The sequence below is a fragment of the Chamaea fasciata genome, unplaced genomic scaffold, assembly GCF_029207755.1.
Source record: "Chamaea fasciata isolate MVZ Bird 193981 ecotype frontalis unplaced genomic scaffold, bChaFas1.0.hap1 SCAF_3, whole genome shotgun sequence".
Lineage (NCBI taxonomy): Eukaryota > Metazoa > Chordata > Aves > Passeriformes > Sylviidae > Chamaea > Chamaea fasciata.
In genome coordinates, this window is record NW_027094088.1 from 14,648,603 (window position 1) to 14,667,032 (window position 18,430).

At 38.8% G+C, this 18,430-nt stretch overlaps 1 protein-coding gene across 1 annotated transcript in view; it reads right to left on the reverse strand.

Moving 5' to 3' along the window:
- Nucleotides 1–6,110: 6,110 nt before the first annotated feature.
- PPP1R21 (protein phosphatase 1 regulatory subunit 21) overlaps nucleotides 6,111–18,430 on the reverse strand; it is a 33,334-nt gene continuing 21,014 nt past the window's right edge. The window contains 8 exon segments of the mRNA XM_066178094.1: nucleotides 6,111–7,421; nucleotides 9,226–9,354; nucleotides 12,121–12,219; nucleotides 13,103–13,219; nucleotides 14,390–14,425; nucleotides 15,827–16,060; nucleotides 17,205–17,297; nucleotides 18,057–18,209. Coding sequence (XP_066034191.1) covers nucleotides 7,392–7,421; nucleotides 9,226–9,354; nucleotides 12,121–12,219; nucleotides 13,103–13,219; nucleotides 14,390–14,425; nucleotides 15,827–16,060; nucleotides 17,205–17,297; nucleotides 18,057–18,209 — 891 coding nt within the window. The 3' untranslated portion in view covers nucleotides 6,111–7,391.

Below are 18,430 nucleotides of genomic sequence, written 5' to 3' on the forward strand. Positions count from 1 at the left end.
CGGGACCAGCCGGGGGCGGCGGCCAGGACAGGCCCCGCCCGGCGCATCCCGCGGGTGCATCCCCCGGTACGCCGGGAAAGGCAGGGATCCCCGGGGGAGCCAGAGCGGGCAAAGCTCCTCCGGGGATAGGAGATCCTCCGAGGACATGTAGCACGAGGCTTGGAAAATATCCGAGTAACCAACAGGATTGTACAGTTGTGTTACCTTTAAGAGATTGAAAGTCCTTCTTATCCATTCATTCCCCTCTGCGTGCTCCTACCAGAGGTGACACGATACCGTGCAGAAAGACTGCTCCCGAAAGGCCAGAACACACAGATAGAATGTGGAGGATGAAGAGGGGGAAACCACCTATAAAACCCTCCAGAACATTCCCAGGAACATGGAACAGAGCTGCCAGGGACTGCAGACACCCAAAATGCCCATCTGAAGGGCTTTCAAGTAGCAGTGACTGTTCTCTTAGAGCAGCGAGCTCCAGTTTCTTGTGTAATCCATCCAAAATTCTTTGTCAAGCATTATGCATCCATTTCAGCTCCACTGCCTTCCAGTGGAGGGCTTGAAATCTCCCTTGGATTTTAATAAGGAAGGACCTCCTTCTGCAAACCAGCTTCTTTTGCCCTGTTTATCTCCTCTGTAAAGTTTTCTTATGTTTCCTGTGAAAATGAAGCAATCCTACTCCTTTGTTTCATGCATGGGAAGTACTATTCAGGCTCTATCTGCATTTGCAATAGAAGTGTTCAGTACAGTTTTCCCTACAAATAAATTCTTCTGTAAGCTTAACACCATTTCACAAATTGCACTAGGACGAACACTGGTTAATCATAGTTTAAAAAGATTTGTGTTTGTTATCTTAATTTTTTAAAAAAACAGTGCCAAAATTAGCACAGATTTTTTTCACCATAAGTTAACCAGTAACTTGCAAGCCAGTGAATTGTTACATTCTTCTCTCCTTTGAAGACCTTTTTGGAGCACTGCCAGACTGAGGCCTCCAGGCTCAGAGCACAGGGTTAGGCAGCTCCACCTGCCTTCCTCATCCCGGCATGTCAGCCCTGGAAGTACCAGAACGTCATCTCAACCTCTTCCCTTGGGAATTCCATCCCTGTCGGTCTTCTGCCCTTGAAATCCAGGCCTGGTGTCAAAATTGTATTTCCATAAAAATTGTATTTTCCATAAATAATTCAGTCTTCCGCCTTCTCCTAGGACACACTCAACCTCTTAGCAGAGGGAACCAGTGGATCACTACCTCCTGTTTTGAAAAAATGCCAGGAAACTTGACATAATCTCTAATATTTTCTACATATTCCAAAATGAGTCCTTAAAACTCTCATGTACTGTTGCAAAACATTCAATGAAACCTTTTTTTCCTGTTTAGCTTCCACATTAGCTTTTCCTAATGGTTTTCAAGTGGAAAGGGTATTAATTTCTCCTATCTCTTTATCAAAGCATGCATAGCTAAAAATAGATCAGACGTTCCTTTGCTGAGACAAGTGTATACATATTCAAGACAAGACTATTCTTCTCCAGTAAATTCTACTATCACTTTATCTTCCAAAATAATTCAGTGCAATATGAACTCAAGCATCAGAGAAAAATAAAACAAAGATTTAAAATCTCTTAATATAATTTGACTTTGATGAGACATACATGCAGAACAAATTAGAACTATTAAAAGTTATTTCTACTGTAAATACAATTCGAAGAGCATTTCAGATAAAGATACAGTATTATAGAGGGATACAGTATTATAACTGCTAGAGGCAGCTACAAAACTCATTCAACATTTTATAACACTAACTCAGTTTACATTGTTAACTATATTTAAATTGATCTTAACATGATTTGCAGTATATTGCCCTGTTTATAAAACATTTACTGTCTATGACTGTTTTCTCAAAAGTAAAACTTGTCAGTTCGTATCTGGCTAGAACCAAATATTTGTAGAGACAGAAAAACACTTGTTTCTAGACTTATTTTTACTCTTTGCTCTACTGCTTTGCTTCTAATTTTGCAAAACAAATTCTGCAAAAGTTCCTAATTAAGAATTACTTCTGTGTTTTGTTTTGAAAAGTCAGACTCCTCTTCCCATCTAATGAATCCATCTTTCACTTAGTATTATTGCTATTAAAAACTTACAAACCTAGTATGTTCACTATTTAAATGATGTCTATTTATTACATATAAATTGATTATAGAAATGTAGCATATTAATGTCCTTTTTGTGACTAATTGAGTCCTTGTTGGCTTCAAATGTTCTTGACCTCATGGGCTAGATCAATAATCTAAAAGAAACTTGTTCTTGCCTGCTTGTTTGGACTAAAAATAAACCAGGCTTTCCAAGACTTCAAAAGAAACTTCTGGTCAAGTTAATTGTCCCTCTCCCAGTGCATATTTTCAGTCCAACCCTGCACATGCTACAGACTATTTGAAAGTCACGAAGTATAAGGCACAGAAGAGGCGCAACACCACATCCAGGATTACAGCTGTTCCCTATGCCAAAGGCTGCAGTCAATGACACTGCACTGAAATTCTCAGTTCACACTGTTTCAAGCTCCTAACTTCATTAAAATAATCTTTCTTGGATACAGCATTCTGCATTCACTATTCAAGGACAAACTGAAGAGTTCTTTTAAATCCAAGAGAAAACAAACTTGAAGCTTTAAGGGAGAGCAAGCAAGGATGAAGGCTCTGTCTGGGGCAGAAGGCGGGGCGCGTGGCGGTGTAAGGTTCTCACACTCATTTCCAAAGCAAAGGACTTTACACAGACAGAGCCTGCAGGAAGCTACATGCCACCATTGATTGCATGCCAAATCAATTCATGAGAGAATCCCTTGTGCCTAAAATAACTGGAAATTACCTGGACTCCTAAACTTTGTGGGTTTAATCCTTCTCAGGACAAAGCTGTGTTGTTTATGGGAGACAGTAACTACAGTTTTGTCACCAGACCTGGGGTTCAAAGCCCTCCATTATTTAGGACCTCATCAGCTTAGAAAGTTTTGGACTCACAGGGTGAATCAGTGCTGAAACAGATAAATTATGCTTTCTACTGCTATCTCTGCAATTTCCATGTAAGAAGTTCATAACCAGAATTCTTTTAGGGCTGGTAGTGGGGTGTGTTGCCCTACAAATTAAGCCCAAGGAGAATCCCACATTTGTTTTTTTGCAGCTCAGCATTCCAGCAATTCAAGTATTTGCCTCTGTAAGGAACTGGGTGATTCTGAATGAGCACTGACGTGTCTAAAGCTGCCTACACACACAGCAAAGGCAGACAATGAGCATTGCCCCAGGCAAGTTTCCATGTGCTGCCGTTCACAGCCCCGCTCAGGCCCTGCTTTACAAAGGTCCCCAAAGCTCTTCTCTGTAACCAAGCTGGCAGCACTGCAGGCACAACTGCACTTAAAGTTTTTAACTCTGTGATTAAAAGAAATATTCAGGAATTTGGGCAAAAATGGCCTCTTCCAAACAAACGTGGTTTGAAGTCACAGCTGAGCAATACTGCAGGTAGTGACAGAGGCAGAAAATGCCGAGTAAGACAGAACAAGCACTCCAAGAGCGGCATCCAGCCTTCGTGGGAGGAAGCAACCAGACTTCTGGCAGCAATTCCAATTTTTTACTGCACTAAGCTTTGTTTTTATTATGACCCTGCTGTTGCTAAGATAGTGCTCTCAAATTACCTTACATACAGACTACATTAAACAACAGATTTGCCCAATTTACAGGGCCAGATGGTTCTCCAAAGTTTAATATATCATTGGATTGACACTATTAAAAAAACCCCACAGCCTTGACACTGCTCAGCCAAGCCAGTAAATAACCTCCCGTCTCCTGATAGGCACTGTGTGGATACAGTTTATTTCCTTTCCTGTTTGCAATTGATGCCTTGCATGTTGGAGCAACTCCGGATTTTGGAGCAGTAGCAAGCACTGTTGAACAGTGAAGTCAGCATCCAGGAAACATGCTGGGCCAAAGACCTTCACACCAAAACTTCATCTGCAGGCAAGGGAAGGTAGGGTAGGTGGAGCAGTAGGATTACAAGTACAAATTAGAAATGAAGCTGGGTTGGGAAAAAGGGAAAATAACCATAAAACAGCCAAAAGTAGGAAAAACAAGCCTGGATATTTTACATCAATCGAGAAGATCCTGGCACCATCATGCCATGAAATGTTGAACTGGTTCAGAATGAAGCTGAAGGGATTAACAAGAGACATGACAAACACCACGAACTTTAAACCAACACTTTAGCTGATTGCTGTTTAAATCACAGATGTAGCAATTTAAAATAATCGTTGTTCAAACAGCAATGAGATGCACCCTTGCACAGCTTATGAGATTCCTGTTTTAGAAGTTAAGCTTTCAGGCAGGGAAACCTCTGACCTCCAGGAGCTTAAGGCCTTTTAAAATAGACAATGGCTTTGGTGCTTCTTGGGCAGTTTCAAACTGATGAAGCAGTGGTTCTTAGGAGGGCAATCTTGAAGTTAAATTAATGCCTGATTACAGCAAGTATTTATTTTGAGCACACAGAATAGTTACTGGGGATGTGCTTTCAGAAATTTTGAAAGAAAACATTTTGAAAGCCTTGAATGTGTTAGTATGGCTTTAAAACAAAGCTCAGAAAGATTTTTTTGAAAATCCAATTAAAACCATTAAAATAGTGTTTTCTGAATTAGCCACTTAAGCCTGAGAGTGAGAGATTATTCATGAGCCACCCAATATTAAGGAGAAATTAATTAACACTCAAAAAATGCTTTAAAAACTTGTGTGTCACACTGAACTGTCACCAAAAAAAGGCAACTGACATTCAGGCTTTTCTTTAACTCTGGTTTTACACTGTACTGTGATAAAGGCTTTTACACTTTACAACACTTTATCAATAGTTTCCCCAATCAACCACCTAGAAGGCAAACATTCACACTGTACATTTTTGAAGATAATTGTATTAGTAACATTTATTTGCCCAGATTTTGCACATTCCATGATGCTCTGCATATACCATTGCAAACAGAGTAGTTCAAACTCATTTTTTCTGAATAACTTTGCCTCAAAGATAAATTTTTGGCTGCAATGTTGAAACAAGTCTTCAGTTTTTTTAATAGCAAAGCCTTGTGCAGTAGCCATTTCGACATTTAACAGCATTTGAGATACTGAGAAAGATTCAGCATCACCTGGTTAGCACAAGAAGGTGGTATTTCTACTTCATCCAGTTTCTAATGTCACTGAGTTAAATGTAATATCCTGTGGCCCCTTAAAACACTACTACAGCAGCATCCAAAATACTGACTTACATTTCTTTTGCCAGATTTTATTTTGGGGTATTGATAGTTTAGTTGCCTAGAACTTACTCAAAACATTTCCTTGAAAAACTGAAGGCAGCTTAAGTGATCAGAATTGTCTCTTCTTGAGATACGGTTATTGCTTTGTGAGGGGGACACCCGAACACATTCCCAAATAACACTGCAAAGAAAAAATGCTGATAAACTGATGTACACTGGAATCGTACATAAATGCCTATACATTCTACATGAATTCCAGCTTGGATATTGGGGTACACTCTGAACATGAATTTGATTTTTAATGCAATTTCTAAACACACACTATTTTTATTGACATATAAAAATGGCCTAAACAAAATCTTTTTCATGGGTTGCTGCATTTAAAAAAGTAGTATCGGTAAAAGTAGTATCAGTTCAGTAATTTGATTCAGAGAATTAAAATAACTGGATTAGTACCTTCAGTGCAAGATGAAAGTTCTCAGAAAAGGCAGATTCAAAAGAATTGGAAGAAAGCAATTAGCTTCCCAACCCTAAATTAAACAGTTGAGCTGTATCTGCTTCCATAAAATGGCTGGAGAGAAAGCCAACATTTCCCAACCCTCATTAGCACCAGCACACAGTTCTTAATTCAACATCAATAAGAAAACCTGCAGGCTCTCCCCATCTCCTCTCCCTTCCACAACCACTTCTATTTTGCACTTCAGAAAGGAAAAACTATCAGAACAAAGAGAAGCACTGAGAGCAACTGGACTGGTTTAACTATTTCACCAGCAATAGCTGGAACACACCACCACAATGTCACACTCTGCAGCCTGGGCATAGCCAGAAGCAAAGAAAAAGTCAAGCTGGTTTCATGTGGTTGATTTTATTATTACATACTGATAATACATTTCAACACATCTGATATCAGAGTAAACTCCTGTGGGACAAATCAGTGCCATCATGGAAATTATGGAACAGAAGACTGGTGTGGAAAGTGTGGAGCAGCACAGCATCCAATTAAAAAAAAAAACCAAACAACAAAACAAAACAAAAAACCAACCAAAAAAACCAACCAAACAAAAACCCAAATCAACACCAACAAATCCCACCCCCCAACAACAAATCAATGCTGTGAAAACTTGTGATATTGAGCTTTACTTGAAAAAAAAAATTAAAAATAAAACTTAGGAGAGGCCTAAAGTTCACAAACTTCTGAAAACACAGGAAAACCCATGTGCATCTCCCCTGTGAATCCATCACAATTCAATTCCATGAAGACCTTTTGCAAATTCAGTGTTTACATCTTCTACATATTTCATATTCTTCTTTACTGCAGGAGAACACAGTAAGCTGATCTATTCTATGCACATTGTTTCACTCTTTTGGGGCAAATGACAATCTCAGTTTCCTCTAGCCTTAAACAGCTATTTCAACCAATATACATACACATACATGTGTAAACAAAATGTTACAGAAATGGCTTAAAGCAATTTCATTGAAGTAGCTCAATTCAGCTATTCATGCTCTTTACCTCAAAATCCCAAGTGCCAAATACAAGGAGGAAAGGTTTCCACTGTTGCAGCCTAACAATGATCCCATTTACTTGGTGAATTTGTAAAAATCATTTCAAGCCACAATTCCAATTAATTCTTGAGGGCTAAGAACAAGAGTAATACATTCACAGTAACTGCACAGCTTACATGGCCAAAAAAAGTCTCCAAACTCATTTTTAAACTTATTAACAAGTAATGGAATGTACATGTGCTGACCATTAAATGCTGAACTCAAAAATTGACACCTAATGCACCGATTCAAATTTGTTAACGCAGAAACATATTTGAAAATATACAAAATCTGAAGTTGTTACATGAAATCAAAACCTGGTTTCAAAAAGTGCACAATAAAAACTGAAGGTAATTACTATATAAATTATCCACAGAGTGTGTATTTCCTGGTTTAGAGACAACATTAAGTTCTGTTTCATCTGTTACAAGTTCTAAATATTTTAAAGCCATTTACAGCACCAATTCAGTTTTTACTAGACCCAATACGAGCCTCTGCTTCCTGGAACAAACAGGAACTGGATAATGAATGGTCACTTTCTGCATCCTGTGCAGCAGCAGCTTCCAAAGACTCAGCTGTAAACTATCGATTTTTGTTCTTCTTAGAATTTCCCTGCAACAAGAAACAAGCAAAGAGAACGTTATCATTTAGGTAAGGAAATCTGGACAGGTAACATACAAAATCTGATGTCTGACAGTTTATGCTTACAGCAAACAAGGTACAGTCAGACTGAAAATGAACAGTCCACAGACTTCTAATTTTGACAGATTGTAACCGTTTGCTCTGAAAATTCCTCTATTTCTATAAGCATGACAGAGGCAAGTACCAGATATCTCAAATAAGCACAACAGTTCTTTACTGCAACTGAAACCTGTGAAAGACATTTGAGGGACATCCCAAGACACTCAATTGTATTAATATCACTAATATTGTAAGGGCAGTGAAGGCAAGTCAAATCATAATCCACCTTCAGGTGCTACTCCAAATAATTTCTTCCAAATAATTTCTTCCAGAATAATTGCATAAAATTAAAAATCAATCCCCCACCATACTGGGGTTTTTTCCAAAATAAATTTTGTTTTAATTCAGATTGTACAGATTATTCCTAGTTCAGAACAGAATTTGCTCTACAGCTAGCACACTCACATTTGACCTGCAGTAATTCCACAAATAAAATGTGGAGCTTAAAGTTTTGTGCAATAGTTACTTGCTGGCAATTCTCCGTCTTCCTATTTCCTGAAGATAACATTTGTTTTGAATCTAACCAACAACACTTTCCAAGTGATAAAGGGCTTTTACTGCATCATTTGGATTTCAACTGAATCTCCTTCTACATTTGGTAACATTTGAAAACCTGTGTGGCTTCTGTTGTGAGCCTCTGAGGTCCTTACAGACAGAGTACCAATTCAAGTCTTGGAAGTATGGTAAGTGAGAAATTCCAGAAAACATTTTATAAAAACATTAAGTGCTATGGTCACTACACAGCAAAGAGCTTCCTTCTGGAAACACAATGATTTTTACACCACAAAGTAATTTTAAGGGATACAATACCAAGTTAAAACACTCAGAAATCTGAAGAAAAATGGGGGAAGAGTTTATTCTAAAAGATAAAAATCACCATCAGATCATTTAATTTTTTTAATTGTTTTTACTTTTTTAATGCTTCAGTGATACCTGCTTCCATGCATCCCACAATTAAAGAGAATAATGATAATTTATCTGTTTCAGTCAGACAAGCGAAAGGCAAAGGCCTCCACAGCATCTGTTCCTCTCAAGAAGCATCAGAATAGGATATACCATGGTATAACCACTGGCTGCTCAAAAAAGCAAACTTCTGTATTTTTCATCATTAGGTAAGCTAAAAATCTCTTCCTGACAACTAGGTAGACTCCTTGCCTGGTAAAGAATTTAAGTGTGCATTTCAAGCTCACAGAAGAATACAAGTGGCAACTTTTTCATCCCTACATGAGGGACAGACGAGCAAGACTACGGAAATAAAACAGAGAAAGAGACCAGCTGCCAAGGACAGAGTTTGCTGTAACCAAAAGGAGTGCAGAAGGGACACTTCTACCCAGAATCTAATCATAACCACCCAGCCTCACCAGCTGAATTTACAAATAGTTCCATTTTCACCACATTTAAACAAAAAAAGGTATGATCTGCTATCAGAGGGTACACTTTGAGAACCTAATGTGAAGCAGTGACATGAAGAGCTTGTTCTTTCCCACATGTACGTTTTGCAAGAATTTTTTTCTTTACTGAAACCAGACGGAGCAAGTTTGGAGTTTTCTTTCCAACTGGCTCAGAGTAACAAGTACAGCTTGTGAGCTGCTTTGGGGCAGCACTGCAGGAACACCAAATGTAACCCTCACAGCCCCAGTGCAGTCAGGGCCCTGTGTCAGCCCTGCCAGCTCACCTTACTGGTCATCTTCAGTGTATCAATCTCTTCCCTTTGCTTAGTCAAGGTTTCATTCATACTGCACAGATGGTCACTCATCATGCTTAGCTGGTCCTCGTAGCTCCTCTTTGTCGTCATCAATTCATCCTAAGGGGAAAATAAAATAACCAGAGGCCCTGGCTCAACATTAGATATCTGGCAAAGTAGCACATTTCCACCTCCACTTAGTAAGCTCCACTTCTGATGCTCAGTATGTGCAATGCAGCTAAAAAAGAAAAACCTGTTTTATGAAAGGAAGTCAACAGCCACTTTTCTTTTACCGTGTTGGGGAAGATGAATCAGGGAGACCTTATAAATATGATTGTTTAGCAAAAGATTCTGAAAATATGAAACCTATAATCGAAATAGAAATGGAAGCTTACTTTGAGTTGTAGGATATCGAGTCTTAGTTACTATATAACCTGAAAACAATAGCCTAGCCAGCTAAAGGAGAATCCCTTTTGATTGAACAATACCTTTCTGCTAGCTAAGGAACCAAAGGTCAACGTAGCAAAACAGAAAAGTCTAAAGAGTAGTTTTTAGAGTTTAAAATATAACATAGTATGGTAATGTAGTAGTTCTTATAGGCTATATGTAGATTCTATAGGATTTTGTGTCTTGTATTGGTTGGTCACTGTAAATTAGAATATTCATCACAAAAGGAGATATAATGCATTGTAAGAAGGACCTCACTGTCTATTCCCAGCTCTCTTACTTCAACCTATTCCTGGCTCTTACTTCTACCTCTCTATTCCCTGCTCTCTTGCTCTCTTACCTCTTCCCCCTGCTCTCTGACCCCCGCCACCTTGCTCCCTCACTCCATTCTCTCTTAATTCTTACCCCCTTGCTCTTCCTCTCGCTCTCTCTGGGACTTTCCTTCAGCCAAGGCTGGTGGCTGAAGGGAAAGCCCTTTTTACCCATGACCCATGCAATAAAACCACGTATTCTAGAGTATCTCAGGTCAGCAAAATTCCTTCTCCCTGCTGTCTGCAGATGATCCAACAACCTGAAGTCTCATGCATAGTTTGTTCCCTTTATTTTTGTGTTGTTTCCTTTAGATTTTTCCCCCATAGATTTTTTTATGGCTTCCATAAGAGCAACAGCTTGGTTTTCCATCATTGCCTCCAGCCATGATACAAGTAATGATCCTAGGGTTAAAGCATGGCCTGCACAAGAACACATGGCATCCAACCTGAAGGAATCAACGCTCCACATGCAGCTAGAGAGAGCTATGGTCTCTCTGGGATTACAGAGACATGGGGGACAGCGTGGATGACTAGAACACAGCAATGAAGGGATACACACACTTTAGGAAGGACGGAAGGGAAAAAATCATGCTCTGTGTGAAGAAGTGGCTTGAAGATTATTAAATCTCATAAGGAGGAGAACAACAGGGTGATATGACAGGCATCTGCTGCAAGCAGATAATCTCCCACCCACAGACCCTGATCCTCATCAAGGATTTTAACTACTCTGACACATCCTGGAAGGGCAGCAAGGTGGAACACAAGCAACTGAGGAGTTCTCTTGAGGGTGGCAAAGAACTTCTTGATACCAGTGGTCAATGGGGCCAAGAGATGCTCTCTGCTGGACCTGTTACGCACAAATACGGAAAAGCTGGTCAGGGATGTGAAAGCCAGTGGCAGCCTTGGCTGCAACTACCATGAGTTAGTGGAATTCAGGATCCTGAGGGAAGCAAGATAAATAGTAGAATCACAGCAACCCTAGACTCAAGAAGAGTAGATTGTGGCTTCTTTCAAGGTCTGCTTGGAAAGGTGCCAGGTAAAACTGCCCTGGAAGTTACAGGGACCCAGGAAAGCTGAATGATCAAGATAGAACGAGGAACAATGCAATGGCTAAGACATGGAGTGCCTGTGGCAGAAGACCAGCACGGCTATAAGAAATAGCCAGTTCCACAGCTTGATCTGAACTCTCTGCTCTGACCAAAGGAGGGGGGAAAATCACCTAAAGAGGACTCTTCCAACCTAAACGAGTCTATTATTCAGTATTATGCAGACTGCTAAACACAAAGATGGTGTGTGCCTGCTATCTTTTCCTAGGAATTTTAATATGCAGTTGGAAATTAACATCTCATGCTGAGTTCAACATCAATTGTAGAATTTCTTAAAGGAACCAATCAAAAAAGTGTTTAAAAAGGATTGTTCATGGGCACAACAGTTCAAAGCTTCTAACATTACATTCACAGCCTGTATGGAGCAATTTTGGTACTCACCATCACAGTCAGATGAACAATAATAATATGAACTAAGTGTGAAGAAAATACAAAGGAATTTATGAATTGTGTATTTATTTATACTTCATTGTACTACTGGCTCATTTCTCAGCTGTGTGGAGGAGAAGAACAAAGGAACAGGATACTCACAGGATGGCATAAGAGTTGATTTTTGTTAATAACAGCTTTTTAAAGATTACCCCAAAACTATCTTTGCTAAATATTAAGGTATGTACATTAAAAAAATCCAAATCAACCTGGCATTTTTTAAAACTTTCAGACCCAGGTGCAAGAAAGGATTAAGAATTCCTCGTATCATCTGAAATCCGTCACACAACCACCCTTTTTGACATTACAACTCTCTCATTTTCATGAAAATCCTTGACATCAAATGTGGTAAGACACACAGGTTTGGCCACTAAAACCTTTTCTTGGAAGCATGTTCCACTTCAACTTTATAACTGGGATTTAAAGTGTATTATTTAAGGCTCTTCTCTACAGACCACTGGAGTTTTTATATTCCACAACTCGGAAACTAGTAACGGCATGGCCAGGCTAGATAGTCGCAATTTTTCTGTTTCAACTTCCCCTTACACATAGTTACAAAATGCATCTGTTACATTACAGAGGAATTGACTTGCCTGTAATCTGGTGATGTTTTGACTGGCAAGCTTCAGCTCTTCCATGAGCGATTCCTTGGATTTCTCTGCCAGAGAAAGTCTTTTGGCAAGTGCTCGACACTGCCAAGGAACAGGATAGGGAGGGTACAAGGGATGAAAGTCAGTTCCAGAGTATTGCCTTGTGGCATCCTTAAGTGGTTGCTTTGGAATTTTCCATCATTCTGTGATACTTGGATTTCAAGAAACTCAAAGCAGAGGTAAAGGAATAGTTAACATTAAATGTTTCATTTTACAGAGCTACCATATTGCCAATCCTGTAAATACCGTATTTTTCACATAACTGCTATGAAACTTTTACTTAAGTAAAAAGCCATACAAACAACTCATTTCATACAAGGCTCAAATATCACAGACAATATGGTTCCTCCATACTATGTCATCTTCCATTAAAAAAAATATTTAAGAGGATTTGCTCTGTTAACCTGGAGCTCTGTTATATTCCACATCGTTTATTACACAAATCAAAACAGCTACTACTTTCAAATTCCCTCATGACTTGAAATGAAAAGGAAACCACGGATACAATGAATCATCTTGTTCATTCTTGCAGTATAACTTATGCCTAAGAGCCAATTTTCTCAAGAGAGCTGTTTCCATCACTTCATAATACACTCAAATATTTTTGAATGACATCAGCATCACTATAAAATTAAGTCAAAACTTCCTTGGTAACTAAAGCCAGCTGCTTCACCCTATGTGAACAAACATATACATGACACACATTATACTTCTTAATACAGCCAACACAAGGCTACCAAAGGATTTATTAAACATAAAAAATTATGTTACAGTATCTGTTTTTATGCATGCTAGACCACAGTCAAAAAATATTCCAGGAACAAATTTTAATAAAACATTATGCTCCATATATTGAAACTCACTATCATAGCACTTGCCTGTGGGAAGTTCAAAAAGAGATTTATGTCATTGCCTGCATGCTCACCTCAGCATGGAAGTGCACTGATTTGCTGTCAGCAAGCTGCAGGTGAGAGGTCAGCTCTGCTATCCTGGACATGTAATGAGTTTTTATCAGGTCTTCACGAGACTCAACATCTGGAGCCTGGCAAAGAAAAATTTAAGCAGACAGCATTTATGTTTTGTAGACTGAGTACCTGACTTTTTTCTTCTTTCCTTCTCAGGCCAGGCTGCTTTGTCAAAAAGTATCAAATTCCCCAAACACAACAGAAAAATTACAGCAGGCCACACTGCAATTTGTCACTCTGATGGGGACTCTTAAAGTCAGATTTCCTTACAGAACAAAGAGCTGACGGAAGAGGTAAGAATTTATCTTGCTTTAATATATCAAGTGTCTGATGAAGATGAAAATCCACTGCAGAAGTTAACAGCTTTCATCTATATGAAAACTTACTGTCTCTTCCCAACAAGGAAGAATTCCTCACCATAACTCCATTACAGAAGCGTACAAAAGTTGTAACTATTACTCATGTCACATGTTCCAGAAGCTTCTTTCAACATTCGAAATTAAAAAAGAAAATTAAAAATAAAAAAGCCCAACTACTCAGTAGTTTACAGACTAACCCACTGGAGTCAGTTTTCACATGATTTGTCATTACCTTCAAGTTCAGCACTATGCAGAAGCCTTTAAGAACTTCTATCAGTTATTACTAGCCCCCTATCCCTTTTTAATCAGACTTTCAGAAGACGAGGAGGAGTGAACTAAACCCCTCCATCAGCTCCCTGTGATATCAGAAAAGGGAAAGCAGTGAATCTTACTCTAGGAAGCTCCTGATGGAGCAAGTGTTACATTATAGTAGGGCTAAATAAAGAGTTAACATTTAGTCTGAGGGCTGGTTCAAGGTTCTTTTCAGTGTGATCTCTGCTTTGTACCCCAGGCACTGCAGCCAGGGTCTTTTATGGAGCTTGAGCACTGCCTCAAGGGTTAAAAACTGAGGCTTGGAATGCAGTTTGGGCTACTGAGGCACAGACAGACCAGTGTCTTCCCCAAATTACAGAGAGCAGACCCTGACTCCAGTTCACACTGCTCCAAAACACTTACATGGGCCAAATAAAGTTCACTAACCGAAGAAGAAAATTAAGGAACACATGGATTTCAGAAATTTGACCATTTAGTATATAAAGATTATATACGCAGTCAATTCATGCCATTATAGAGGAGTATTCTTGGTAATTAAACCTGTGGAATAAGTTTAGCAGAATCAGAATTGAAGTATTTAACAGATGGACTTTAATAATGTTTTAAACAGATTACCTTCTCATTATCAGTAGTTACAGCCAACATTCCAATCTAGAACAAGGAAGAAAATACACTTAATGAGAACTGCAAAAAAAAAATAGATACCATAGCTGCATTTTGGTTTCAGTCATAGAAGGACTTTGCATTTAAACAATCTTGCAACCATTCAAACTGAAATCAAATTTAAGTACTTCCACCTATAAAATAAACAAGAGTGGTTACATGAGTGCCTTGAACAGAATTACACCTGACACCAACACTCCTAAATATATCTCCTGTCTTAACAGGTACACAGGAAAAAGGCAATAAAAGCAACAAGATGCAGCTGGGCTGATATGGTTATGCAACTGTTTGATCATATAAAACTAATTCAGAGCCATGATAGCACACTGAAACATTACTTGTCATGTTTAAGTGGAAAGAGAGTCAACCTGGATTTCTTGAATACCTTCCAAATTCCTTCCTTTCCCCTCTGACTAATAAGCACTGACAAAACTCTACAGGAGCAATGCAAGCCAATACCTGGTTTCATGAAAGGATATCTTCATAGAGAATCAAAGGGGCCTTTTCCCCTTGATCTCAACAGGACTAGAGATTTATGTTTATGGGAAATATTCACACAATATATTGACCAGTGAGTAACATTCTTCTCAAATTCCTAAGGATGCAAATAGAGGATCCAAAACTTAAGATGCAAGTTTACTTGAAAATTGGGAATTTCAAAACAATCCACTACTGGTTATTTTTATCCTGGAGCAGGAAAGTAGAGAGGGGAGGGGAAAAAAAAAAAAAAAAAAAAAAGAGCATTCTAGAATGTGAAGAGCATTCACCTTCTGAATGCTGAGTAGATTTATTATTTCTTACAGATGACATTCCAGTTAATACCACTATGCCACTTCGGAAGTAGAATTCAGGGGAAAGGCCAAGTCATTTTAAATATGTGTAGTAAACAGGAAAAGGCCATTTACCAACACAGAAGAGCAAGGAAAGAATGCGTGCTACATCCAAAAGCAATTGCTGAACCCAAACTGACCCTAATAAGTCTTCAAATCCATTTACAAACACTACCTACCTACTTCATTTGCTTTAACATACCTAGAGATGAACAGAAGTATTGGAAACACAGGCCCAACTCAAGATACACACCACTTGCAAGGTTTTCTAACTACAGACAAATCAGGGGGTTAAGCACCTATTATTTCCCCCTCAGTTACACAAGTACAGAACGACAAAAGTATCTTCACAATACTGGACAGCAAACAAAGTCTCAAAATCCAGAAAGTGCCAAACTCTGCAGAAAGAATCTGCAAGCAGCTTTGCAAATACAAGGACCCCAAGAGTGAATGCTTTCCAATACAGTCAAAAGGTTTTCATTTTTAGTGTTCCACTGATCAAACAGCACTGCTACTAAAGATAGTGGATTTTTCTCTATTGAAGGGAAAGGTCACTTACCAGACTGGTGCTCTTAATAGGTTCCCTCAGACTCTTTTCTGTGGTTTCCTTCTTTTGTTCTGCTATATTTGGCAAAACTGAACGCTCCTGGATAGTTTCAGTTAAATGTCCACTAAGAGAGTTCTTCAGTTTTTGGTTTTCTTTTTCTAGCTTTATTTTAGCTAGCTGGGCCTCCAACATCCAGTGTTCTTTTTCTTGCTCAAGTTTTGCAATTTTCTCTAAACTCTGCTGGACCTTTGGGAGGGAAAGTTTACAATCCAGGTTATTGAACCCATGGAGGAAAAAACCCACATACAGGAAATGTTTGAGGACAGTATTATTTTAAACCATTACACAAGTGAGCTGACAAAGTGCAGCAGGTAAACAACCACTGTTTTGAGCTATGTGCTTAGCTGTGGTTCTTCGTCAAAAATGGCCACATTATTTAATTAGTTTCAGAAATGCACAGCTCATAAAACTGGCAACATTGTACTAGGCGAAAAACCAAAGCAGGGAAGAATTTTATAAAAACTTGAAAGATGTGTACCTGGCACTATCACTGCCTTTTTCTATGCTAGAAAGACAAACAGTCCCCTCCCAGCTGTCCCACCTCACACAGACAGAACCACTCACTTTGTCCAGGTAAGAAAACAACTGTGGAACAGAACACATCTAATCACTGCACATTTCTGCTGAAATTCATATCACTCCTACTAATACGCTTAGAATATTGGCAACTACAAAAAAGAAATCACCCAAGTATTTGCTTCTGTAACAGTTCAATAACAACGAGTCAAGCACAGGCTGAGTATATAAGCTAATAAAGAAGTGTCACTATTTATTAGTTACTCTCATTCATATGAAGCAATGGACAAACTGTGTAGGTCTTTTAAATACCATGTTACCCACTCTGCTTCACCTTCCATAAAAAAAATAATATATATATGCATCCTGGAAGATAGAAACTCTAATCTATTACTCTAACTGAAAAGAAAAATCACTGCTCTTAACCACTGCTAATAATTCCTGCACAGTCCAAAAGAGGATTCAAATCAGTACATAACATTAAAAATTAATCCTTTAGTATGCCTTATTCCTGTATTTATTTTGCATTTATTTTAATTATTAAAGATTACCTGACTTCTTGTATTTCCAAATGAAGATATCAGTGGCATCATCCTGGCTCCTATATCTATCTCCATGCACACTCTGCAGATAACCCAGCCTGACAAGGGTTTTACTTTCAAAACTCTACAAGACATCTACAGTCTAATTTTAAGGTTCAGCATGTTCATATATACCTACAAATGACCATAGACATAAATGTGGAGACTTTGATACAAGTTTACCTTTACAAAATACACTACCATATTTGTTAGTCCAATGTACACCACAATACCTGTTGTGCAAGACCTTCCCTGCTTTCTGTAGAACTCAGGAGAACTCTGCGATTGGCTAAAGCCTCTTCATAAGGCACTGAATCTGCACAAGGCTGCCGAAGAATCAAAAAACACTCTCAAAACATGCTACACACTAGATCAGAACATGTATTCTACTTTTATTTTCTTACTACTTTCCTTACTTTAGTAAAGGGAAAAAAACCCCATGTTCTAAGTGCTTACTGGGCAGTAGGAAAAAAAGGTTTGTGCTCTCAAGAAATACTGCCCCAAAAGGTACAACTGATTAAAAAGTGCTCAGAAAACTCCAAGTGTTAATTGGAGTTAACAAGACATCTTCAAGTCCTCTCTACAGACATTGCAGTAAAGTGATTTAGTAACAACTGCTAAGCACATCATGACTTAATGGTTAATTTTAATAGAGGCAACAGGGAGATCTGACAGCATTCAATCCTTTGGTTCAGCACATTTTCTCCAGGGTACCTCCTTTCTTTTTCTCTATGTCTCCCAGTGAATGCAACTGTAAGAATATAGTTTCATTTGCTCCATATTTCTGGTGAATACAGGAGGAAATTTAAATAAGCAGCCACCCTCTTCTCCTTGGCACAGAAATAATTAGTGGAAATGGGTAATGGCAGAATTGGCACATACCCTCTCAGTTGTGAGGGCAACTACATTCTCAAGTTTTCAGTAGCATTAGTGGACTGAGGGTTCCATTTCCTCAGCCAAAACCTGTCATTCAGAGAACCTCTTCCGTTCCAAACACTACAAACCCTTAGTTTGTATTCTCCTTGGCATAACCAACTATCAGTGGAACCGCAATCTCTCTGTGCAAGCACGCGGGCTGAACAAACCTTCTTCAAAGACTTCATGTAAGCAGCTGCCTTCTTCTTGTACTGCAGCATGCACTCAGCTGAGAGAGGGCTGATGAACTCTGCTCCTCCCTTAGGGCCATAGCTCAACGAGGTGGTGAAGTGATCCAAGTTGTTGCTAAAGAACGAGGCCATCTAGACACATCAAGAGAAGTGGCTCTTTGAATTAAGTTGACCAGAAAGATTCATTGGAGCAATTAGTCTTCCAAAAGACAAGTATTTAATGAAGCTGGACTTCTTAACAAGACTTTGAAACAAGCTACAGGCTTGTAACTTAGACCTTCCTAACAGTATCTACTTTTATCACTCTCTCAGTTGTTTTTAAACCATAGCCTGAAAATAACTCAAGAATCATC